General features: G+C 42.5%; 1 protein-coding gene across 1 annotated transcript in view; it reads right to left on the bottom strand.

Moving 5' to 3' along the window:
- VPS41 (VPS41 subunit of HOPS complex) overlaps positions 1-25,413 on the bottom strand; it is a 184,738-nt gene that overhangs the window by 139,348 nt on the left and 19,977 nt on the right. The window contains exon 3 of the mRNA XM_077781123.1: positions 983-1,090. Coding sequence (XP_077637249.1) covers positions 983-1,090 — 108 coding nt within the window. The remainder of the gene's footprint in view (positions 1-982; positions 1,091-25,413) is intronic.

Raw genomic sequence — 25,413 nt, 5'->3', positions numbered from 1 at the left:
GAGACGGTGGGACAGCCGAGTGAGAGGTGCCCCAAGCGAGAACAAGGGTTCTATTAACAGCGGGATGAAACCTGAAGTAAAAGGGAGGGTGTGGGGCGCCTGGGGGCTCAGTCTGTTGAGCGTGTGACTTCCGCTCAGGTCATCTCAGTTCAGGGGTCTGAGCCCCACACTGGGCTCTCTGCTGTTGGCACAGAGCCCGCTTCAGATCCTCTGCCCCCCCCCCCCCGCTCTCTTTGCCCCTCCCCCTCTGTGAGCTTCAGGAATAAAACATTAAAAAAAAAAAAAAGGTAGGAGGATGAGGAAACACTACTGGCGATTCCGGTTAAAGCCAGGAGGTGGGTCAGACCTGGGGAATCTGCCTCACTCTTGGAGGCCCACAGGGAAGAAGAGGGCAGTGGCTCAAACCGCCCGGCCTCCAATACTCCGCTCAGAACACATTCTGTCTGGGCCCAATAATAGGTGAAGGGTGCTGTATGGTACTTAGCCTGAACTCACAAGGCTGGTGAAGGCTTTGGTACGGCAGAGCCCAGAAGGGAACGTATTAATCCATAAAATATGTAAGTAATCATTTGGGGCCTCTCCAATGATTCCTAACACCGCCAATGCAAGGTCTTCTGCCGCCATGAAAGCACGGAGTGTTACGGAATTTCCAGTCTTCTGGAACTCTACTACTTATGGCCTGAGGAATTTAAAGTGATAGAGCTGCCTAGAACTACTTGCTAGACATCTTTCACATCGATCTAAATTCTACTGGATACACCCTTGCAGTGTGTGTGTGTATGTGTGTGTGTGTGTGTACATATGTATCATGTTTTTGGCTGTCATTTTCATTTTCCTGTTGGAGAGGAAGAAGAAAGGGACCGAGAGAGGGAGACACAATTACTGGGAAAAGCCACCACAAAAAGCACCAGGAGTCCAGAGGATACACAAACTTCACGACAGAAGGGATCTCGAGAAGACTCCTCTGCGAGCACTACCTTACCTTGTCATGGACAGTCATGCAGCCGGCCGCATCCTTCTGAAGGATCTCAGTTACCCCATTGGAAAGCCTTTCATACTTCAGTTTGGGCTCCTCCTCGCTTTCTTCTTCCTACACAAAAAGCAGAGAAAATAACAGCCATCACAGATGTGAAATAGACTCAAAACACATTTCTCAAAAGGGGACCAGAGATGGCGTCCTCAATGATCGTCAATAACTACAAATATAGGTAAGGGTTAAGAGCTTCATATTTCGGAGCGCCCCATTGGCTCACTCGGTTGACCGGACTCTTGATCTTGGCTCAGGTCATGCTCTCAGTTTAGGAGTTCAAGCTCTGCTTGGGATTTTGTCTCTTCTTCTCTTCCCCTCACCTGGCTTGTGCTCTCTCTCAAAAAAAAAAAAATTAGAGCTTCAGGTTTCCATTTTTCCAATTGGGTATATCAAGTTTTACAACTTCACCAGCAGAATACTTTCAAAAGTTGAGAACAGGAGCATATATACGTACTGTCAACAGTCATCACCTTTGGCATATTAAATATAAAACTATCCAGGGACACCTGGGTGGCTCAGTCAGTTAAGCGTCCGACTCTTGGTTTCAGCTCAGGTCATGAACTTGTGGTTTTGTGAGTTTGAGCTCTGTATCGGGTTCTGAGCTGACAGTGTAGAGCCTGTTTGGGAGTCTCTCTCTCCCTGTCTCTCTGCCCTTCCCCCACTCACACGGTCTTTCTCTGCCTTCCCAAATAAATATAAACTTAAAAAAAAAAAACCTATTTCCATATATGCCAATAAAAGATGTGTGGGCAAAATACTGGTCAGTTTGAGGTCATGGACACAAAACACTCAGAGCAGGGAGACAGGAATACGTTAAACCTCCAGAGATGTGGATTTCATATTTTAACACTATAAATATCTTTGCTGGATTTGGGAATATCTACTTTTAGTTAGGAAAAAATATAATTACAAAAAATATATATAATTACAAGAAAAAACAAAGGAAACTGGAAATTGTATGTACAAAATGTATTCATACAAATAAAAATATTTTAATAGTTATAAACACTGACAGCCCATCATTTATGTTTGTTAGAAAATGTTCTGTTTACTTTCATCTAAATAAATCTAATGCATTAAAAAAATTTTAATGTGTTAAAAATTTCTTAATCATTTTGTATGTATTATCACTCACTTTGTATGTTCAACCTGTTGATACATCAGAAGATATCCTTGGTCCTCACAGTTATGGAGCAAAGTTAGGAATCTATAGGGACTATCATGGCTCTGAATTAAATCAAGGAGAATTATGAAAATTATTATAAGGACTCAGGAAAAGATGTTATTTTACTGTGTCAACATGTAATGAGAAACTATAAAATGTGCACGGGTCAGTAACTGTGACGGAATAAAGCTGGCCAAACAAAAGTTCGTGAAAATAACCGACTCATGGACATTCCCTTCAAAAGTACTGCAATTGTATAGTCTTCACTTTCCAGCTAACATTTGGGTAACTTGAGGCACATCCATGCTCCCACCTCTATGCCTCTAGAAAGGCTTAGTGAAATACACAGCACGAGTCAAAGGCATCAATTAAAGGGCAGCTGAAGCAGCCTAGAAGGGCCAAGATTCCAAGATGGTGGAGAAACCATGGCCAGGTGAGCTAGCGATCTCCAGCCATTCTTCCTAGGTATTAACCAGTTCTGGGTGCAGGACAAGAGGCTGAGAACCCAAGCTCTGCCTTGGAAGAAGGCCACTGCTGAGGGTAGGAAAGGCTGCACATCTTCTGGTACTTGTACGACTCAAGTAACAGAACAGGAGGCTTGAGGGGCTAAGATCCCAGGGGAGGAGAGGGGCAGAGAAGGGAGCCAGTTACACAGCCACTCTTCCCCATGAGACAACTGCCAATCTCCAAAGCTACAAAGCTAAACAGAAAGTCTCAAAAATGCAAAGCAGCTGCCTTGATGTGCTTAGAAAATAAGAACTGGAATCTAGGAATTAGCAACAAATGAGGTCCTGATGAACAGCACAGGCTAACTGGAACGCCAGGTCCCCAGAGGACATGAAAAAGTAGCTTCCCAAGCTTCAATGTGTCTCTGACTCTGTTCTACCGCTGACTGGAAGATACAGAAGATACATAACCCCCAACCGATCTGTTCAATAAAGACACGGGGACTCCTGGGAAAAAGAAAACTTCTCTTTGGAGTATAAAACTACTGGGGCCTCTACCATTTTCACTCACAATACTGAGAATAAAAAATAACAACAAAAAAAATCAATTTTAAAAAAATCACCAGGTATGCCACATGAGTGGCAGTGACTAAAACTCAAGTGACTAAAACTCAAGGGAGAGAAAAGACCATAAAAGTAGACCCAACAGGTGACCGGGAGCCATCAGAAAGGGCTCTACTATCATTAGTATGGTCAATAAAAGACGATGGAGAAGAGAGATGAAGAGATACAAATTTTCAAAGGGAATTATAATCTGTAAAAAAAGAATCAAAGGGAAATTTTAAAACTGAAACCAAGAATGTAACAGAGGGCTTACTGGAAGATTAGCAAAGCTGAGGCCAGGATTCGTGAAGTGTAAAACAGGTCAAATAAATCTCCAAAGGGAAGCCAGAGTAGAAAAATGGATGAAAAATACAGAGGAAGAATTGGAGATATGCGCAACACAGGGAAAAGGGCTAAACTTTCCATCACAGTCCCAGACAAATAAGGAACACGAGGTGGGGGGAGGGGCAAGAGCAATATTTAAAGAGGCAACAACTGAGAATCTCCTAAAACTGACAGCCACCAGCCCACAAAGTCAAGGGGCTCTGTAATCCCAAGCAGGAGAAACATGGAGAAAATCACGCCGAGGCACGTCCTAGTAAAAAGAAAAAGTAAGGAAAAGGAAAATGACTTATAGAAAGGGAAGTGCTGGCCTGTTGAAGGTTATGACGTCCCAGGAAGCGATGCAAACTCAAACGGCAAGAGCGGTCTTTCCCTCTAGCGCACAGAACCGCACGGTCACACGGGAAGGGTGACATTCATCAAGCGTCATGTGACAGACTTAATTAACATCAGATAGCTCATCTTGACTTAAAAAAACAACAACACTGTAGAGTTAAGTATAATTACTCCATTTTACAGATTTTCAGCACTAAATTATGATCAGAAATTTTAATCTCACCAAGCACATACACAGAGCCGAAATTCAGATAGTCATGAGTGCCCTACAGTCAATGACTTGTGTAATACACTACCCAATCCCCTATCAAAATGCTACAAATCATAACAGAAGCCTCCACAACCCCTATGCCTACAAATAACTAACTATGACCTATGTGATCAATAGGAAATGTTTAAAAACACTTAGCAGGTGCATTAGTCATCTATTGCTGCATAACCCATTATGCCAAAATTTACTGACTTAAAACAAAAACATTTGAACTATTTAAATATTAATTTAGGGGTGACTGGGTGGCTCAGTTGGTTAAGCCTCCAACTCTTAATTTTGGCCCAAGTCATGTTCCTGGGGTCGGGGGATCAAGCTCCACATTGGGCTCTGTGCTGAGCATGGAGCCTGCTTGGGATTCACATGCTCTCTCTCTCAAAATTAATTAAAAAAATTTTTAATGTTTAATACTTTTTTTTTTTTTAAATTTTTTTATGTTTTTATTTATTTCTAGGAGAGAGAGAGAGAGACAGCGCAAGCAGGGGAGGGTCAGAGAGAGAGGGAGTCACAGACTGAAACAGGCTCCAGGCTCCGAGCTGGCAGTCAGCACAGAGCCCGACGCGGGGCTCGAACCCACGAACCGCGAGATCATGACCCAAGCGAAAGTCGGACGCTTAACTGACTAAGCCACCCAGGCACCCTAATGTTTAATACTTCTGTGGGTAAGCAATACAGGACTGGCTCAGCTGGGTGGTTCAGACTCAAGGTCTCTCGTGGGGTCGCAGGCAAGATGGGAGCTGAGGCCGCAATCATCTGGCAGGAGGCAGGACCGGGCTTAGAGTATCTGCTTGCACAACGGCTCACTTGGTTGTCAAGTCGATGCTGCTTGTTGGCAGGAGGCTTCGGTTCCTCACTTCTGTGAAGCATTTTCCTTAATGCTGCTTGAGGGTCCTCAGGTCATGGAAAGGGTCTTCTCCCACAGCGAGTGATCCAAGAGAAACANCGGAGTGGGGGGGGGGGGGGGGGGGGTCACAAGGGCAGGAATAATAGCTGAGGTGCAGCAGGGGGCTATCCTGCAGGCTAGCTACAGAAGTAATAAAAATTTAAAAGCAATAAATCTGGTTTTAAAAAAATCAGTATTCCAGGTCTCTGATGAGCAGTCAAAGTTTCTTCCAAGTATATATAAGCTATTAGTTGTGTATTTAGTAAGAGTATGAAAAACCAAAGATGACATACCCACTACTAACATTCCAAGAATGACTTTAAGAATAGCAGCAGAGAGAGGAAGTAGAATATGCATGGCTATCTAAGACCCGTACTCTTTAAAAAGGTAACTGACAAGCAGCACCTGGGTGGCTAATCTGATTGAGCATCCGACTCGATTTTAGCTTGGCTCATGATCCCAGGGTTGTGGGATTGAGCCTTGCACCAGACTCTGTGCTAAATACGGAGCCTACTTAAGATTCTCTCTCCTGCTCTCTCCCTCCCTCTGCCCTTCTCCCCTGCGTGCACTCTCGCTCTAAAAAGAAAAAAAAATTTTTTTTTCAAGTAAAAATAAAAAAATAACTGATGAAAGTCAACCCAAGGAGCTGCTGTATGTTAAAACTGACCTGTTGTTATAAGGGTTAATTAACAAAGTCAAAAAAAATTTATAAAAAGGAAAATTACAAAAAGCAACAAAGACACACTTCGACTCTTGTACCTACAAGCAAGAAACAGAAATCATTACAAAGTTAACATTAAATGTGGCAAAGATGATGTGTGCCTTCTGGAGTAAATGTGTTAAATACAAATTGAATCCTGAACGCTAGTCTTTATAATAAGATGCCACATGTTGCTCAAGTCCAGACATCAAATGTGCATCCAACGTGAAAAGTTAATTCTAGCCTCTTGACTGTTTTGCATGAAAGCACTCATCCACGGGCCATTAGATAAAGTTACTGTAAATAAGGCTTGCCTGTCTTATTTCTAAGTGAAAACTAAATAATTTCTCTCACATAAATATACAAAAATAAATGCTTTTCCAACACAGCTCACTGAAGCATTCATGCTAGGCTTCAAAAACCATAAATAAAAACGAAAACTCCAATATTAGGCACTTGAGGTAGCACTGCACACTTTTCTGACAGGTACCTTATGTTAAAAATTCACCTTTTGCCTGCTTTTTAACTTTTTTTTCTGCTTGCTGTAAACAAAGAAAATGGAAAGTGATTCAAAAGTACGATTCATGGAGCTTATTCTGCTGCAGACTATAGATCACATTTTAAATAATTTTCTCAAAATCAAGCAGATTTAATAGTTTCACCTTTAAGCATTTTTAAGCAGAAAAAAAAGGCTTTCATGCAGTTTTAATTTCCATGGAAAACAACTCAGTGCTAATAAAAGGCAGATCAATAATTTTTGTTAAATTTTAATAATCTTGCAAACCTACAAATAAAACCATCAACAGTCGGAGTGGAGATGACAGTTAAGTGCGTTTCTATGACAACCTAGTGGAATAGTACAAGTCTTGACTTGCAGCGAAGTGAAGACATGAACAGAGTGACATTTACCCATACAAGAAAAATTTGCGGCTTTCCTTTCACAAGAATCAATTCCTCAACTAACATGGATTTTCACTAAGTGTATAGCACTTTTAATTAAAGGCAAGTCCTTTAAACCACCCTATAGGATTCTAGAACACTATCTGAAAACAAATTTCATATCACAATCATTCCTACGGAGTGGGAACTTAGAAGCAAAAGAATGGCTTTTGCTGATAACAAATTAAGGAAATTAAAGATTTCCACCTGAGAAAACTGTTTGGTTATTTGTTCCTAACATTGTAGGGTAAATTTGCATGGCAGAAATCTTGTCACCTAACTTGGATATGTATAGCCACATGAAATACTGCACTTTTCACCTGATAATTTAAAATTCATGTGCAAGAAAAACTTTTTTTGGTGTTTAGAACCAACTTTTCATCCTGTTTTAACTTTTCCGGATCTTTCACACATCAGTACATTTTATATACCACGGTTAAGCCCAGGGGATGACTTGAATTGTACTCTCAAAAAAATGTGTGTCACATGTATGCAGTGAGTAAACAGAAAGATCGTTCCATTTTTGTTACTATTAATAGAGAACTTAAAATTTCTGGATACGATTTCATTATTAAAATGCAGCGGGTTTTTTTCTGTTCGGTTTCTCCCCCGCCGCCCCCGCCCCCTCAACATTAAATATGAGAAATTCTGAAAGGGAGAGGGGAAATGTCTTCTAAGACCCAAGTTAAGCTAGTGGAAAATGCCACGGGGAGAGTGCTCCCTGACAAATCACCACCTCACTCTACAGAGATGGCCTCTGTCCCACAGAATATTCAGCTGAACATTCAGAAACTGTGATAAGATGAACTGTTTACGTGGCTTCACGTCACCACTGCAGCTGACAAGGGGCAAATCTTTTAGTAAATATCCAATCAATGCTTTAAAGCTAGATACAATAGGGACACTACCATCCTAAAAAAATAAAAAAGAAAAAAAAAGTCATTGTTTAAAAATAAAGCCAAAAAAAATGCAGTTTGAACGTCAGCAGTAAAAATGGAGTGTTAACAAGAAACAAATGAATAATCAACCACGGGGGTATGAAGGTATAAAAAAAAACAAAAACAAACCTAGAACATTCTCTCTAGAATTCTAATTAGCTTAAGGGGAACTAAAATATTCAAAACTGGCCAGTCACCTTTACATGTTGATGTAAAAAAAAAAAAAAAAGCTATTGAAATCTAGTATCAGAACATTTGAATTTTAGAAAACCTGTATTTTAAAGTGTTCTTTCCTTACAAGTGATTCACTTTTTTTTTTTTTAATAGTTTATTGTCAAATTAGTTTCCACATAACACTCAGTGCTCATCCCCACAAGTGTCCTCCTCCATGCCCATCCCCCCCTCCCCCCACATCCATCAGTCCTCAGTTTTTGTCAGCAAACCATGAGAGACTCTTGAATGCTGACAAGTGATTCACTTTGAAGGAAGTCCCATGGTACACTAAAATCTTTGCGGTCGCTATTTAATAGAGAAGGTAGAGGGAAAAGAAAAATAAAACAGTTGCGCCAAATACAAATAAAATTTTTAAGCATAATTGAAACTATACTGTAAGTCGGTCAAAACAAATTAGCCTCAGAAACATGAATTTTTAAGATACTTTATTTTGAGAGAGTGAGCAAGCAGGGTGGGGCAGAGAGAGGGTCCCAAGCAGGCGCCGCACAGTCAGCACAGAGCCCAGCGTGGGGCTGGAACCCACAAGCCGAGAGATCACGACCTGAGCTGAAATCAAGAGTCGGATGCTTACCCGAGCCACCCCGGCACCCCATAACTAACAAATTTTTAAGAAGCAGACCTAGTCACTACAACAGGGTATTATCAACAAAGTCAAGAATTATACATTATTGTGCAAATACATCTATTTGAAACTATAATGTTATCAGTAAACACAGGCATAGACATGCACTTTACAGGGGATCTCCAAATGCCTCATGCCAATCTTGAACTTTTCCTGAAAAAACAGATGTAGGATGAGAAAAAACTGCCTAAAGACCCCCAACAGAAGATTCATAATTAACCAAGCACTACTGATTCCAAGTAGCTTTGTCTTGCCCACATCCCCTTCCCACCAAACAAATGCTACTTCCTTAAAAGGGCAAGTGCATCTATAAATTATTGGAGGCTGTAGAGTTGTATTACAGAAAATAATTTTCCTTACACAAAAAGAGGACTGGTAGAAAAGACGGCTTTATGTATCCTTAAATGTCAAAACGTATCAAGAAAACTGCATAAACAAGCTGAAAAAGTAACTCCTGGCTTCCATTAATAACACAAGGTATTATAGCTGCCTCAATGACCAAACTTTTTAAGAAAGTGACACGGAGATAATGGAATTCATCTACAATAAAACAACTGTGGTCAATGCTCCCAGGATGCCTTTCCATCAGACTGGTGACAGATTAGCAATTACATTCTTATACGAATGCAAATAATGTTGTTAAATGTTGACTTTCAAGCAATATTGCTATTCCTGAAAATATATGAACCAAAGAAAGTAGATGAAATTAGAGCTGATAAATGTAATCTCGATGACATGGGTCTACTTTTTCATATAGAGAATTCACGAGGAGTCTATTCATACCCATGTGTTTTCAAAAACATAAAATACATATGGTTAAATAAGAGGTTCTTAGGCCAAGGGTAATTTTATTGCCCCGAGACATTTACTTGACAATGGCTGGAGACCTTTTGTTGTCATGCCGAGGGGGAGAAAGCCTGCTAGCATCTAGTGGGGAGAAGCTAAACATCCTACAATGTGCAAGACAGTCTCCCAGAAAAAAACATTATCCAGCCCAAAATGCCAACAGTGTCAAGGTCAAGAAACTCTGGGTTAAATACGTTTCATAAGATTACATGCTATAGAAGCACTAACATCTGTTTTCAAAGACTATTTAACAACAAGGGAAGTGTTCTCAAAATGTCTGATTAATTGAAAAAGCACATGTAAAATGTGCGTTGCATGACCCCAATTTTTTAATGTTTTTTTTATTTATTTTGAAAGGAGGTGGGCAGAGAGAGGAAGAGAGAGAATCCCAAGCAGGTTCTGCGCTGATAGTGCAGAGACTGATGTGGGGCTCAATCTCATGAGTGTGAGATCACAACCTGAGCCAAAATCAAGTTAGACACTAACTGACTGAGCCACCCTGGCGCCCCTGCATTATCCAAATTAAAGAAGCTTATATGGGGGGAAAAAATCAGAAGAATAAGCATCAAAACAGTAACCTTCTCAAGCTTCATTTTTTTTTTCATCTGCAGAGTGAGAGAATGATAGCCGGACCCACATCACAGAGTTGATGTGACCACTACCGACAATAGCAAATAATCACTATTGTGAGCTATTGCCCGTATTTTCTATATTATCTAAGATAGACATATAGTACATTTATTATAGAAATAAATGCTATTTTTAAAGCCATTGTTCAACATCCTCTTCAGAACTTGATGTCTACTGAACTCAGATTCTGATCTCTCAAAGCTGCTTTCCCTACGGAAACACAGAGTACGGAGGTGAGAAGAAGTTGAGCCTCTAATAATTGAAGCGCTCTACTTAAGATTCACAAGATATGCGGTCTTCATAAGCCCTGGTCTCTCCTTTGCCCTGTAGCGTCGGAATTTCATGTTCAATTCAAGGAGGGAAAAAAACAGAAGGTGAAGGTTCCCAAGCCCTAAGCCGTATACCATAAACAGGATCAACTCCCATCATTTATTTTATATTGGGAAAGCGATAAGAATATATAGAGGAGAGGGGAGAAATGAAAAAAGCAAATAAGCTTTTCATTTCCTTCCAGCCATATGGAATAACCTCACCAGTCTTCAAGGTGTGCCATTCAGGTGGACAATTTCCGCCACTGAAGCCAACGTAACCCTCTTTTCCTTTCTTCCCAATATCCCTTGGTGATCACAAGATCCTGAGAAGCAGGGTTTATGCCTTTTCATTGTTCCGAACGTCACCTAACAAAACTGTGGGTACCTAATAAAGACCAGCGAAAACAAAAGTACGCAGTACCAGCAGACCGAGTTCAGTAAGGAGCTTTTCTACAACCTTCTCATTTAGATTTCCGCACAGGAAAATCCAAATCATAAGCTATCAGCCAAAAGGAACTAGAGAGATCGTCTAAACTATGTGTCACCATACAGACACGGGGGGAGCGGGGGGAGGGAGGCTGGAGGTGGAGGCACTGGACAGAGGGAAGCTAGTGGCTCTTCTGCGGTAGAAATTAGAATTACAGAGAAACGTACAGACACGAAGCCCCATCATCTTCTAACTGCAACAGCAGACAGAAACCTTACCAACTAAAACAATGTTCATGAAAAATTTACATTTATAAGATATACGTTTGTTATATGGGAAAGGAAAATGCTACAGTTCCTGAGCTTTTAGGTTTTAGAGAAGATTAAATACCACCCAAACATCTTTCAATTGCACACTGCATAACTGATGCAGAGAAGCACCCTGCCAGCCCCCCGCCCCCAACTCCCCACCAGAATCTGACAGCTTCTCAACCATTTCCAAGAAGAAAGAACTGAAAAACCTACAACAGTAATAACAATTAAGACAAAGTGTTATCAGAATCAAGGAGAAACTGATGCAAATGCTGAAAATGAACTGTGAGGTTATGACACATCTTGATGTGTTTCATGAAGACGTACTCTGAACAAAAGTAGAAGGATGCTTTAGCTTTCCTACCAACCCCTCTCACCCCAGCCGGGTGCCCAGGACCTAGAGCGGGACGCCCTCCAGAAAACAGAGGCCCGCCCCACGCCTTAGGGGCGGTTGTCTCCAGGAGGAGGGTCGGTCTTCAGCCTCGGCCGGCTGATTCCCCAGGCGTGCACTTTCAGCCCTGGCCACCATCTGCCTACCGCTCTCTCCTACCAGCGGAGACCAAAAGCCCCTAACACACGGCAGGGCGCTACCAAGCCCCAGCCATAAGCACTAGAGCACCAAGAGAATGCTGGAAGGGGGGCGGGGGGCACTGCAGGGAACCAGAGAACACTCAGAACGGTAAAGTTAAGAATGCATTCGTAAACCAGAAACCTAAATCTTAATAAGCCCAAGGGCTGGTGCTTTTTAAAGACAAACAGAATAAGATAGCCACAGAGCAAACCGAAGAAAGAAGTCATCTCAGTACTACCCGCAGAAGGAGGTCTGGCCTAGACTGTTTCAGCATGTTCTACTGAAAACCCTCGCTCAAACAGAAATTGCCGAAGTTATGGGGCGCCTGGGGGGCCTCAGTCGGTTGAGTGTCCAACTCTTGATTTCGGCGCAGGTCATGATCTCCCAGGACGCGAGTTTGAGCCCTGCATCTGGCACTGCACTGGCAGCGCAGAGGCTGCTTGGGATTCTCTCTGCCCCTCCCCACTCGTGCTCTCCCCAGCCACCTCTACCTCTCAAAAATAAAGTTAAGAAAAGAAAATGCCTAAGTTATTTAAACTGTCTTATAACAGGGAAATAAAACTTTCCAATTCATTCTGAAAAGGTGGCATAACCGTGATACCAAAACTCCCAAAGAGTGCATCGCAGGGGATAAAACAGTTCGGTCATCTCCTGGGAGAATTTAAATGTAAAACTTCCAAATAGAAGATGACAAATTAAACCAGCATATATTAATAGAATACTTTTAAGATCAGATATCACAGAAATGCAGAGGCTGGATATTAAGCAATCTGACTTCATCATTTAATAGGCCAAAGAAGAAAAAACTGTAGGAGTCCACTGACAGACACTGAAATAACATTTATAAAGTTCAACACTCATTTCTGATTCTTCGAGGGGTGGGAAAAAAAAGCTTTCAGTAAATAAAAAGGTTTCTTTCTTGAAGAGCAGAGAACGATTATTTGAAATCAAAGCCAAGTGACACTTCACTTAATGAAAAGCACCAGGAAACTCACAGATGTCTTTTATCATTATTTTTCAAAACTGATTTAGAACTTTTTGTCAAGGTCAAAGACAAGGAAATGAAAAATATACTATTGTTGGATAATCTTAAAGATGATACAACCGTATGGGGGGGAAAAAACTTAAGGCTTGTGATAATTAATTTTGTATCAACCTGACTGGGCCATGAAATGCCCAGATGTTTGATCAATCATTATTCTGGGTGTTTTCTGTGAGGGAGCTTTTTGGATGAGATTAACATTTAAACTGGTAGACTGATTAAAGTAGACTGTGTTTCCCAATGTGGGTGGGCCTCGTCCAATCAGTCGAAGGCCTGAATAGTACAAAAAGGCTGATAGAAGTATGGCTACTCCAGCTTTCTTTGACCTCCACTGGCATGAGAGATGGTTTTTTCCATCTCCTCACTTCAATCTGCAGGTGTCTTTACACCTAAAACGTGTCTCTTGGAGGCAGCATATAGATGGATATTCTCTATTCATTCTGATAGCCTAGGTCCTTTGACTGCGGCATTTTGTCTTTACATTCAGAGTGATTACTGAAATATGTGAATTTAGTGCCACTGTGTTATCTGTAGTTTGGTGTTTTTGGTGATGCTCTCTGGTCCTTTGTAGTCTTTGCTGCTTTGGTCTCCCCCGGCCCCAACCCTCCACTCAGAGAGTCCCCCTTAAAATTTCTTGCAGGCCACAGCAACTTCTTACGAGACCTGTCTCCAGAGGCAAGGGAAATAAAAGCAAAAATGCACTATTGGGGCCTCATCAAAATAAAAGCTTCTGTACAGCAAAGGAAACAACAAAACTCAAAGGCAACGATGGGAATAGGAAAAGATATTTGCAAATGGCATACCAGATAAAGGGTTAATATCCAAAATCTGTAAAGAACTTCTCAAACTCAACACCCAAAAAACAAATAACCCACTGAAGAGAAGGGCAGAAGACAGGAGTAGACACTTTTCCAGGGAAGACAGCCAGATGGCCAACAGACACAGGAAACGATGCTCAGCATCCCTCCTCATCAGGGAAATACAAATCAAAGCCACACTGAGGTACCACCTCACACCTGTCAGAATGGCTAACGTGAACAACTCAGGCAACACCAGATGTCGGTGAGGATGCAGAGAAGGGGGAACACTTTTGTACTGCTGGTGGGAATGCAAACCGGTGCAGCCACTCTGGAAAACTGTATGGAGTTTCCTCAAAAAGTGAAAAATTGAATTACCCTACGACCCAGCAACTGCACTACTAGGTGCAAGGGATACATGCGCCCAATGTTTATAGCAGCTCTATCGACAAAAGCCAAATTATGGAAAGAGCCCGAATGTTCATGGACTGATGAACAGAAGGATACACACACACACACACACACACAATGGAGTATTACTCAACGTTCAAAAGAATGAAACCCTGCCATTTGCAACAACGTGGATGGAACTGGAGCACATTATTCTAAGTGAAGTAAGTCACAGAGACAAATACAATCTCACTCATGCGGAACTCAAGAAACAACAGATGAGCATATGGGAAGGGAAGGAAAAAGAAGATAAAAACAGAGAGGGAGGCAAACCATAAGAGAATCCTAAATACCGAGAACAAAGTGAGGGTTGCTGGAGGGAAGGGGGGTAAATGGGGGATGGGCATTACGGAGGCCGTTCATGGGATGAGTGCTGGCTGTTACGTGTAAGTGACGAATCACTGGGTTCTGCTCCTGAAACCAAGTAAATAAATTAAAAAAAAAAAAAAAAGGCCAACCCTCTCAAGTAGTAGAGTTCTTTCTACCAAATTGCCTTCAAACTGGGCAGCTTTTTCCCCTGAATTCGAATCTGAACTGGAACATGGGCTCTTCCCTGGTGCTGAGGCTCGGCTGGGTCTCCAGCTGGCGGACCCTGCCTGCAGACTGGGCACTTGCTAGCTCCATAAGCCCACGAGCCAGTTCCTCCTAAGGAATCTCTTCCTTTCAGATCCCACTGGTGTCTCTCGGATATTCGCTCTTTCTGATGCTATTGGTACTGTTTCTCTACAAAACCCCAATCCTGCCGAGACAGACAGCTTGCCTGGGCTGCAGACCTCTCCCTCCAAAATCAGCCCCGAAGACACTATAACAGGGATTCCAGAACTTCACATCGCCAAGTGAGAAACTCTGGAGGCAACCCAAGTCCTCCAGAAGGGGGAGCTGTTGAGACCTAGCGCTCGCCTCTCCCCAAGGCAGCCCCCCTGAGGTTTGGCGACCCCATTCACGGGAGAAATGGACAGCAATGGCTTTACCCTGGCCTGGGGCTTTCCCTCTTGGTCTCCAATCCCTCCCCCTATCAAGTGGAGACTACCTCTCCCGGCACTGCTTCCTCCAGAGCTGCCTACAGGGCCCTGCACCAGGACTCAGAAGCCTCAGGGCAGAAATTCTACCCTGAACCATACTTTCCAAGGAAGTGTTCAAAAAGAAAAAAGAAAAATCTAGGGTATGCTGGGAGAGAGATGAAAACTAATGAGAAGTAAGAAGAAAATTTTGGTAAAGTTCACAAATGTCATTGAAAAAAAATAAAAAGGATGGGCGCTTGGGTGGCTCAGTCCATTAAGCGTCCGACTCTTGATTTCAGATCAAGGTCATGATCTCAGGGTTCATGAGTTTGAGCCCCGAGTCGGGCTCTGTGCTGACAGTGCAGAACCCGCTTGGGATTCTGTCTCCCCCCCACCTGCCCCTCCCTTGCGCTCTCTCTCTCACTCGCTCTCAAAAATAAACATTTAAAAAATAAAAATAAAACTTTTTTAAAAGGATGGGAGAAGGGAGAAAAAAAATCTCCAGATGTAATTACCTCTTTTTACCTATTTTATAGTATTTCAGAAAATGAACATACATTACTTTTGATTTTGCCACAGAATTAAAACAATGTCTTTGAACACATCCTAGTGTGAATATTATTAGGAAAAGAAGGGGGGAAGCTACGGTCTCTATTAGAGGCCTGTAAACACCAGAGTCGGCTAGTCCATTCGAGGGTAGAGAAGTAAGTATCCTCCAGACTCAGACGGCACTTTAATACCAAAGAAGCGAAGGAAGCCACTCCAGAGCACGCACACAGACTGTACCCAGGGTGACTTACCAACAGGGGCGGGTGGGCGGACAGGGGACCCAGAGCGCCACGAAGCTGTTCTCCTCCTTCCCCTGCACCCTCCGCACGCACCCTCCGCCCACAGTGTTTACAGAGCCAGCGATGCGGTAGTGAGATCACCTGGTAGTGATCTAAAGCGGCACCACCGTGTGCCTGAGGGTGTGTGCTAGTTAGACCTAAATTGGTGCCAGGTTGCGAACAAGATGGAGTCGGTGTCGGCAGCACTCCTAACCAGCGCAGGCCAGATATGTCAAAAGCGCCCAGTGATCGATGGAAATGATAACAAAAGACTGAAACCTCAAGCTTTATCCAAGTTTTCCCCACTCTCCTCCTTCGAATGCTATTTTAAGGGGTTTGTTTCATTCACTCAGGTCTTCGGAGAGGGTGATCATACTCTCAAAGAAAGAATTACGTTCACAGGGACGCCTGTGAATCTGGAGATTTCAAAATGGCTGCACTAAAACTGAAGAAGCTCGTGGATAAAAAGAAACCTACGGTTTTTAGAAATTAGATTTGTTATGGCACTTTCTGAGTCTTCCGTGAAAGGGATGTTTTCAAGTCCGGACAGGGTAGAATCAGGCCCTCATTGTCAACTGTGATTATTATTTAAACAACATTCTTGGGCGAAATCAAAAGAGACACATATGTTTTTATAAACACAGCTCCTGACAGTAACAGCGATTTCATCACAACCATTTTCTGTGTTAAATGCAAAGTGCTAAGGGGGTAAGATCATCCAATCACAGGATTCACTGTTGGTTTCTTACGGCTGCTGTAACAAATGATCGCACTCAGCGGCCTGGAACAACACAGATCTGTCACCTTACACTCCAGTGCAGCTACCACTGGGCGAAAATCACGATGCCGGAAGGGCTGCATTCCTCTGCGGGCTCTCGGGGAGAATCTGTTTCCTTACCCGTTCTAGCTTCTGGAGGCCACCCGCACTCCTTGGCTGTGGGCCTCCTGCTTCCTGCGCCTGCAAAGCCACGCGAGTGCTTCCCACATCCTACCACTCTGGCCTCCGCGACCCCCTCATCCGCTTGCAGGGACTCTTGAGACGACACCGGTCCCGCCCGGATCGTCCAGAACAAGCTCGCTATTTTACAGTCAGCCGAGGTTCCACTGGCAACCTTAATTTCTCTCGCCGTGTAACCCATTCGCAGATTCCAGCGAGTAGAACAGAGACATCTTGGGGCGCCTGGGTGGCTCAGCCGGTTGGGGGACCGACTTCAGCTCAGGTCACGATCTTATAGTGTGTGAGTTCGAGCCCCGCATCGGTCTCTGGGCTGACAGCTCGGGGCCTCGAGCCTGCTTCGGATTCTGTGTCTCCCTCTCTCTCTGCCCCTCCCCTCTTAATGCACGCGCGCTCTCTCTCTCAAAATTAAATAAACATTAAAAAAAAAAGAATAGACACCTTTGGGGGACCATGATTTTGCCTCCCATTATTCTATCACTGAGAGAGGATACATATGAGAGTGGGCTGTGGAGCTGGGTGCCCCAAGCCAAACCCAAAGTTAAAAGGCAGTTCTCACTTACTTATCCCTAAATTAAATCACGATCCTTCTGAGGATGCAGCGTGGGCTAAAACAGTTCTCAGCCTGTCAGAAGGTCCTTGGCATGCCTGTTTTTCACAAAGGGATCTCTCAAAGCTCTGGTTTCATGATCTCCAAAAAAAGAACGTAATGCCAGGTTCATATAATTGTTGTGAGGATTCATGGAATACCTGCATCTATTCATCGGCAAGCAGCTCTGCTCACGAGACCCTCGCGGCAGGGGCCCCGCCCTCACGCCTGGCACAGAGGTGGATAAAGCAGTAGCATGCTTAATGCTCGCCTTCTCACGCTGGCAAAGCGCTAACTACACACCAGCTCCATTAACAGTCACACAACAAGTATGTCCCCAATGAGCATTCTAGATGTCACCATTTTGTGACTCACAGTACAAGAACTTCTGAGAGCACCAAAGACATTGTGCCAACCCAATTTCTCCTGAGCCCATTCCACTGCTGGAGTCACCATGACTGCTTCGATATGGATGCCAATGGCCTCGCCTTTGCAGTTTCAAGGATGAATCTGAGCTCCTCTTGCTAACCCCCTCCACGGCCACTGGGCACAGCTGGCCGTGCTTCCTCCTGCGATGCATTCCTCCCTCGAACATCGATCTCATCTGGCTTTCTTCCTACCTCACTGGCTACTCCTTCTCAGTGCCCTTTGCTGATTTCCCTTCATCTAGCAGATCTCAAAAATGCGGTAGTAGCCTGCAGATCCAGGCATCAGGCTTCTCATTTATCCGACCTCAGGCCCTAAATGATCTCACCCAGTCTCATGGTTTTAAACACCATCTAAAATGCTGACTCAGAGCTTCTCATCTCCAGCCCAGACCTGCGCTAGTCTTCTTTAACTACCTACTTGGCATTTCCACTTGGATCCTAACTGACATTTCCAGCTTAAAACAGCCAAAATGGAACTTCTGATCTATCCCACCACCCACACCTTACCCATCTCAGTTGACAACTCCACCTTTCTGGTTGCTCACTTTTGATTCCTCTTTCACTCACACCCCAATGTCCTCGTCAAGAAATCTACTGGCTCTACTTCAAAAAAACCCCAAAGTCCCTTACCACTCTCTAGCTAGAGTCCTGCCAAAGCCTCCTATTTGGTCTTGTAGCATGCTGCCTACTCACTCTCCCCAAGATTTTGTTCAAACAGCATCTGGGGCACTCTTGCAAAAACAATACCTTCCAATGGCTTCCCATCTTACAGGAAAAACCAAAATCCTCATTTCCTAACACTCAGCTCCAGCTGTTCTCATATCCTCAAAGACATCTAGCATGAGCCTTCTTCAAAGTATTGTTTGCTCTTCCTTTCCCTACAAGATCTTTCTGCCAAATATTTACTCAAATGTCATCTTATTTGAAAAGCCCTCCCTGACACCCAGGAAAAAAACAGCACCACAGTCCCTTAATTGAAGGTTATTTTTATCCACAACATTTGTTACTACCTACTATGTAAGTTTTGGGTTACTGTCTGCCTCCTTCATCAAATATTGCTGTATCCTAGCACTGTTGGGAGTGGTTTCTGAACTCACAGGTTGAGAAAGAACTCCTTGTGAGGTTAAGGTAAGCTGTAGGGACTCTTACCGTCAGACAGCGACAGATATCTACCCCCACCCAGTTGTTTCTGCTTAGAGTACTGAACCCCAAGGCACCTTGTTGATTGGTATTCGGAGTGACTTATTCTGGCCTTGATATACTGATTGCACCTTGTGAAGGAACCTATGGTAGGAACTTCTTCTTTTGTGATTATGGGAGCAAACATTTGTGTTTCCTGAAAAACCTGTTTTTCTTAATAATTCCCCTTAAAAAAAACAGGCTATTGACCCCTGCTCACAAAGAACTAACTTTGCCTTTTTTATGCTAAAAACATTGTCTTGTATGCTAACGATACCTCCCTTCCCCATAGGATAAGCATCTGAATCCCCTACCTCAATCACTATTGATACAGGTTCCACATGAGTCTTCTACAAATCTGTGTTCTGGGAAATTCTTACATATCAAAGAAGTCTGTCATCAGAAATCATTGTCTAAGGCAAATGCCACTTCTGTGCCGTCCCCCAGACACTTAATTATAAAATAAAGTTGAGCCCCGGTCAGAGCAGAGATGCCTGCCTGGTGACCAGAAAGATTCTTGGGGCTCTCTCATCCCTCCCTCACCGACACCGTCCATCCTTCAGGGACCCCCGGACCCAGCCTCCGGCATAGCACCCAGAAAACAAAAGTACTCCATAAATATCTGCCCAATAAGTAAAATGATCGATCAGTCCATCGTGGACTGACTAGCTTCTCTCCGAGGTAGTGAAACTATAAGCTCTGTTCAAAGATATATCACACTGGAGTCGTGTTCACCTTTTCAATCCCAACAATCGGTAGAAATACAGGTTCACAAACTTGTACGTGCATCCAGAAAGTTTCTACTTAAGTTTCCAAACATATAATTTTTATAATATATGCTTCAAAGAGAATGTTTACCCATGCCTGAGTGATGCATGAGTGATGCAATAATCAGCAGAACCTGTTAATATTAATAGCTCATTAAATGAAAGCGCAAATTTTTGATCCAAAGGCTGCTGGGAAGGATATATTATAAGCCTGTGCTCCATTTTCCTCAGCAATCAGTCTCGTAACAAGGTGCATTACCATTTCAGTTACTAGTTGCTCTAAATTTGTTTATTAAAATTAATACATGTAAAGAACCAATTTAAGTTTCGATAAATGATTCACAATGTTCTACCCAGTAGGTAAGATAAATAAATTATTTTTGTGTGATGCGTTTTCCCACTTAAAAGAGCTCCCTCCTGATTTCTCACAACTGGTTTTCATTCTAACAAAACTGAAAGGAACAGTCCTTGAGGCTGATGCATCCAGAAGGTAAACTGTATTTTAATATTAATTTCTCATTCAGCATATTGCATTGTAGGTTTATTTTATTTTATTTATTTTATTTTTTAAAAATTTTTTTTAATGTTTTATTTATTTCCAGGAGAGAGAGACAGCGTGAGCAGGGGAGGGTCAGAGAGAGAGGGAGTCACAGACTGAAACAGGCTCCAGGCTCTGAGCTGGCAGTCAGCACAGAGCCCGATGCGGGGCCCGAACCCACGAACCGCGAGATCATGACCTAAGCGAAAGTCGGACGCTTAACCGACTAAGCCACCCAGGCGCCCCTGTAGGTTTATTTTAAATAGGTTCGGCTACTTGTCAGCCCACCTGGCTTATTAAAATTAATATATCGAACACATTCCAGGCATCCTGGCCGGGATAACCGCAAGAACTAAGCCAGGTATGAACGGGCCTCTGATCAGGAGGCCTGTTTATTAATAATGGTGGCAAAAATAAAGACGCGGTGACACACATTAGCGCTCTGTTTTTATACAGCGGCCTGGGCGAGGGCTAAGGTCATTGACGGCAATCTTCACCTCAAAGGAAAACACTATAGGCACTGAGTTGCCTTCACAAATAACAGAAGGTCATGGAACCCTCACAGGGTACAAAGCGGACTTCCTACTGTCCCCGCAGCTCTTCTCCTTCCTGGCCACCCCTCTTTAGCCTGACACCGTTTCCCTTGTTATTTCTCTCTTCGCCGTGCAAGTTTCATCTTGAAATGTTAGGCTAACAGCCTGATGCTCCTGCTGCAAAGTTCTATAGCACACTAAACTTTGAAGAAAAGGAGGAATATACCTCTAAATAAATAATACCCCAAGAACCTATACTCGGAGGAAGCCGGGTCTAAGAAATTATATCTCTGTACCCAGGAGACCCACGTCAGGTTCCAGCTCTGTGACCAAGTACTTGATGGCACATCGTTTCTGGTCCATGAATAGGCAAGACCCTGTGGAAGATGCGGATACTTCTGTGTTGTTGATGCCCCAACTTCCTCTCCCTGCACCACGGATTCTCCTCAGAAGCAAATCTGTGTTGTGTTCAGCTGTTAACATTTTGGAGCCGTGTGTTACTGTAGCACAGCCGACCTCTCCTGCCTACTACAGCACCTGAGAAGATTATGGGTCACATGAAGGCAATACTCCATACAGAGCACTCAGCAAGATACATGGTACACAGGAAATTACAAGTACAAATCCCAGAAGAAAACAGAGTGGGGCTGAAAAAGTAGTCAAAGAAATAACGGCTGAAAACTTTCCAAATTTGGTCAAAGATATAACCCTACAGATTCAAGAAGCTGAACAAACTCCAACTAAGACAAATCAAAGAAAGCCACACCAAGAGGCATCATAATTAAACTTCTGGAAACTTAGGCAGACACACAGACACACACACACACACCCCTTGAAGGCAGCCAGGGAAAGAAGCAACGAGAACATGTCTGTCAGTTGAATGACAGAAGCCATAGGCAGTAGCAGAGCAGTTTTCAAGTTCTGAAAGAAAAGAGCCACCAACCACAAATATTCTATTTCGGTGACAATATCCCTCAAAAATGAAAGCCTAAAGAATGGCTAAAGTTTTCTAAATAGAAAGAAGCAGAAGATAGAAGATAATAGAAGTCTTAGAACTTTTTTTTTTTAAATGTTTATTTCTGAGGGAGAGAGCACAACCAGGGGAGGGGCAGAGAAAGGGGGGCAGAAGGTCTGAAGCAGCTCCAGGCTCTGAGCTGTCAGCACAAAGCCTGATGCGGGACTCGAACCCATGAACTGTGAGATCATGGCCTGAGCCGAAGTCAGATGCTTAACTCACTGAGCCACGCAGGTGCCCCAAAAGCTTAGAACTTTGAAATAAACACAGGAATGGGTAAAACTCGGGGTAGACATAGTAAATTACCCTTCTTGTTGAAGGTTTTTAAGATCATATTTGATAGTTGAAGCAAAAAGTTTAATACCAACTCTCTGACACGGTGCTCAATGAATGTAAATATTTAAGACAGTTGTGTTTACAAGTGGAGACAGGAGACAGGTGTAAACGCAGGTAAGGTTTTCATACTTGACCAGGAGTGGTACCAGCAGACTGATGTTATACATGCCTCTTTTAATACCTAGAGCAACATTAAGAAAACCATACAAAGTAACACACTCAAATAAAAGAACTATGAATAAATTTTAAGCTGGAATCTTTAAGTTTCAGTTAACTCACAGGGAAGAAACGAGAAACAAGAGAAATGAAAAGCAGAGGAATCAGAAAGCAGATGGCCGACCTAAGTCCTAATGTATCAATAATTACCTTAAATGTGAATGATCAAACCACGCCAATTCAAAGACAAATTGGCAGAGTGGAAAAAAGTCAATCTGAAAGCATTACCCACTGTGTGGTTCAGTTCATATAATGTGCTTGAAATGACAAAAATTATGGAGAGAGAAGAGACAGTGCTGAGGGCGAGATAGGGAAGGAGCGGCCATAATTGTAGAAGGGAACCTTGTGGTGGACGGCTCTGCCTCTTCACTGCAGAGGGGGTCACATGACTCTTCACATGTGACAGAAGTACACAGAACTGGACGCCTGAGTGGCTCAGTGGGTTAAGCATCCGACTCTTAATTTCGGCTCAGGTCATGATCTCACGGTTCGAGGGATCGAGCCCCATGTCAGGCTCTGCACTGACAGCATGGAGCCTGCTTGGGATGCTCTCTCTCTCTCTCTCTCTCTCTCTCTGCCCCTCCCCCGCTCACATGCTCTCTCTCAAAATAAATATTTTTAAAAATATTTTAAAAAAAGAAGTGCACAGAACTAACACATGTATGCACATACGCACAAATGACTGCATGTAAAACTTGTGAAATAGGAATCCAGTCCCTGGATTGTTACCAATATTGATTTCTTGGCTGTGACACTGCACCAGAGTTATGCAAGATTTTACGTTTTGGGAACTGGGTGAAGGGTATAGAGAATCTCTCTATTATTTCTTCTAACTGCATGTGATTCTCCACTTATCTCAAAATTAAAAACTTTAAAAAAAATCTTCAGATATGAGTGAAAATATAGGATATCTGTCTTTCTCTGACCAACTTATTTCACTTAGCGTAATATACTCACTCCACTTCCATCCACGTTTTGCAAATGGCAAAGTTTAGTTCCTTTTCATTGCCAAGTAATATTCCATTGTATGTATGTAATCACATCTTCTTTATCCATCCGCAAGTTGATGGACAAGAGCACACTGTATACACTGTATGTTAGCTAACTTGACAATAAATTACATAAAAAAAAAACTTCAAAAAAAAATGTATACTGGAGTTAAGAACAACTTTTGCCTTAAGTAAAATGGATGAAATAAAGAGCAAGAAACAAACCGAAGCTCTCCCCCTAACTCCCTGGTTTGAGTGTGAGGTGAGGTAAGGAAGGAAGGACACACAGTTTCAACTTGAGTCCCACTGCTATGCAACCCAAAAGTTCTGTAACGTGGACGCAAAAGACAATTAAGAATATGTGCAGAGGTTAACGTGTTTTGTTAAAAAAAAAAAAAAGGTAATTATAGGTGCACATGGGTGGCTCAGTCGGTTAAGCGTCCGACTGCAGTTCAGGTCATGATCTCACAGTTCATGGGTTCAAGCCCCACACAGGGCTCTGTGCTGACAGCCAGCTCAGAGCCTGAAGCCTGTTCCGGATTCTGTGTCTCCCTCTCTCTCTGACCACCCCCCGTCCCCGCTCACACTGTCTCTCTCTCTCTCTCTCTCTCAAAAATAAAACATTTTAAAAAATTTAAAAATAAAAATAAAAATAAATTTTTAAAAATTGTATCGTTTTGCTAAGTACATAAGTGATGCATATTTGCAAAACTTTACAAAATCAAGGCAAATAATGAGTTAATAAAATAAGAATCACATGATCCAATGACAACTTGGTCTCGTGATCTTTTTTTCTACGTTTACCTGTGGATTTTGGAGGGTGGAGAAAAACCGGAGTATACTCTAGATCAGGAATCAGCAAACTACAACCAGCCCATCTAGCCAGATGCCTGGTTTTATCTAGCTTTCGAGCAGGTTTTTACATATTTATATGGTCACCTGCCTATATAAGATCCTCAGTTCTGCCTCTTTGTCTGCAAAGCTTTAAATATTTACTATCTAGACCTTTACAGAAAAGGCTTGCCAGCCTCTGCTCTAAATGACATTTTTGTAAAAAGCTCTTATCAATTATAAAGATAATACAATTCCTTTCTGGATATTTAGCCTGTTTCCAAATTTTTATATTATAAACAAAGTTTCAATGAACACTCCTGGAGCTAAATGTCTGCACACAAAGATGGATGGACTTTCCAAAGGGGACATAACTTATAGCTAACATTTACTTAATAAATATCTTATAAATGCTGATAATTATTGTTTTCCTAATAACTAACAATATTTATTTTACGACCAAACAGGAATTTATTATAATTATTAATGTTAGCTGTAAATTAACATGACAATTCTCTATTCCCCAGAAAAGAAAGCAACGTTCAAAGATTCTGAAATTGGTATGTTTTTCCACCTAGCTGAACAAGCCAAAATCTGTAATATCACCCAAAATATCATTTTATACACAGGCAGGAGCTCCAAGGGAGTTTTTTCTTAATCTTGTCCAATTCTACAAAGGTACACGGAGGAAGAGTCTGGAATAAAATTAAAGAGGTCACAGTGAAGTCGGAGACAGCATAACTACAGAGGAGAAGAGCAGGCTCTGGAGTCAGACTGCGGGATTCAAATCCATTTACCTGCGGGTGAGCCGGGCCAGGTAGGTACCTAAACACTCAAAGTCCGTTTCTTCCTCTGTAAAACTGAAGCAATAATCAGGGCCAAATCCTGGACTTGTTAATGTATCTAAAGAACTTACCAAAGTGCCAAATATTGTTTCCTACACCAAATGAGTCTGGTTTCGTAATAATCCTCATTATCAAAATAGACTCTGAACACTGCTCATTCCACTACACCATCTCTGCTCCAAGGAGCGTTCACAACTTCCCTCTGTAAGCGGAAGCTTGTAGGATTTTAGAAACAAAATCCCAGATATCAGTTGCTCATTTGCCTTTCTTTAATAACATATTTAATAGGAAAGCATATTATTTGTTTCAGCTTGAACAAAACCATTATAAGAAGAATCAAGAATGGATTAGAAGAGCACCACTGTAGAGGAAAAACCTGAATACAGAGATCTCAATTTCAGGGGGCTTTTTTTGGTGTTTTTGTTTGTTTATTTTTGAGCGAGTGAGCGAGTGAGAAAGAGAGAGAGTGTAAG

Source organism: Crocuta crocuta, unplaced genomic scaffold (assembly GCF_008692635.1).
Source record: "Crocuta crocuta isolate KB4526 unplaced genomic scaffold, BGI_CrCroc_1.0 scaffold108, whole genome shotgun sequence".
Classification (NCBI taxonomy): Eukaryota; Metazoa; Chordata; class Mammalia; order Carnivora; family Hyaenidae; genus Crocuta; species Crocuta crocuta.
This window is presented reverse-complemented; position numbering and strand designations above follow the sequence as displayed.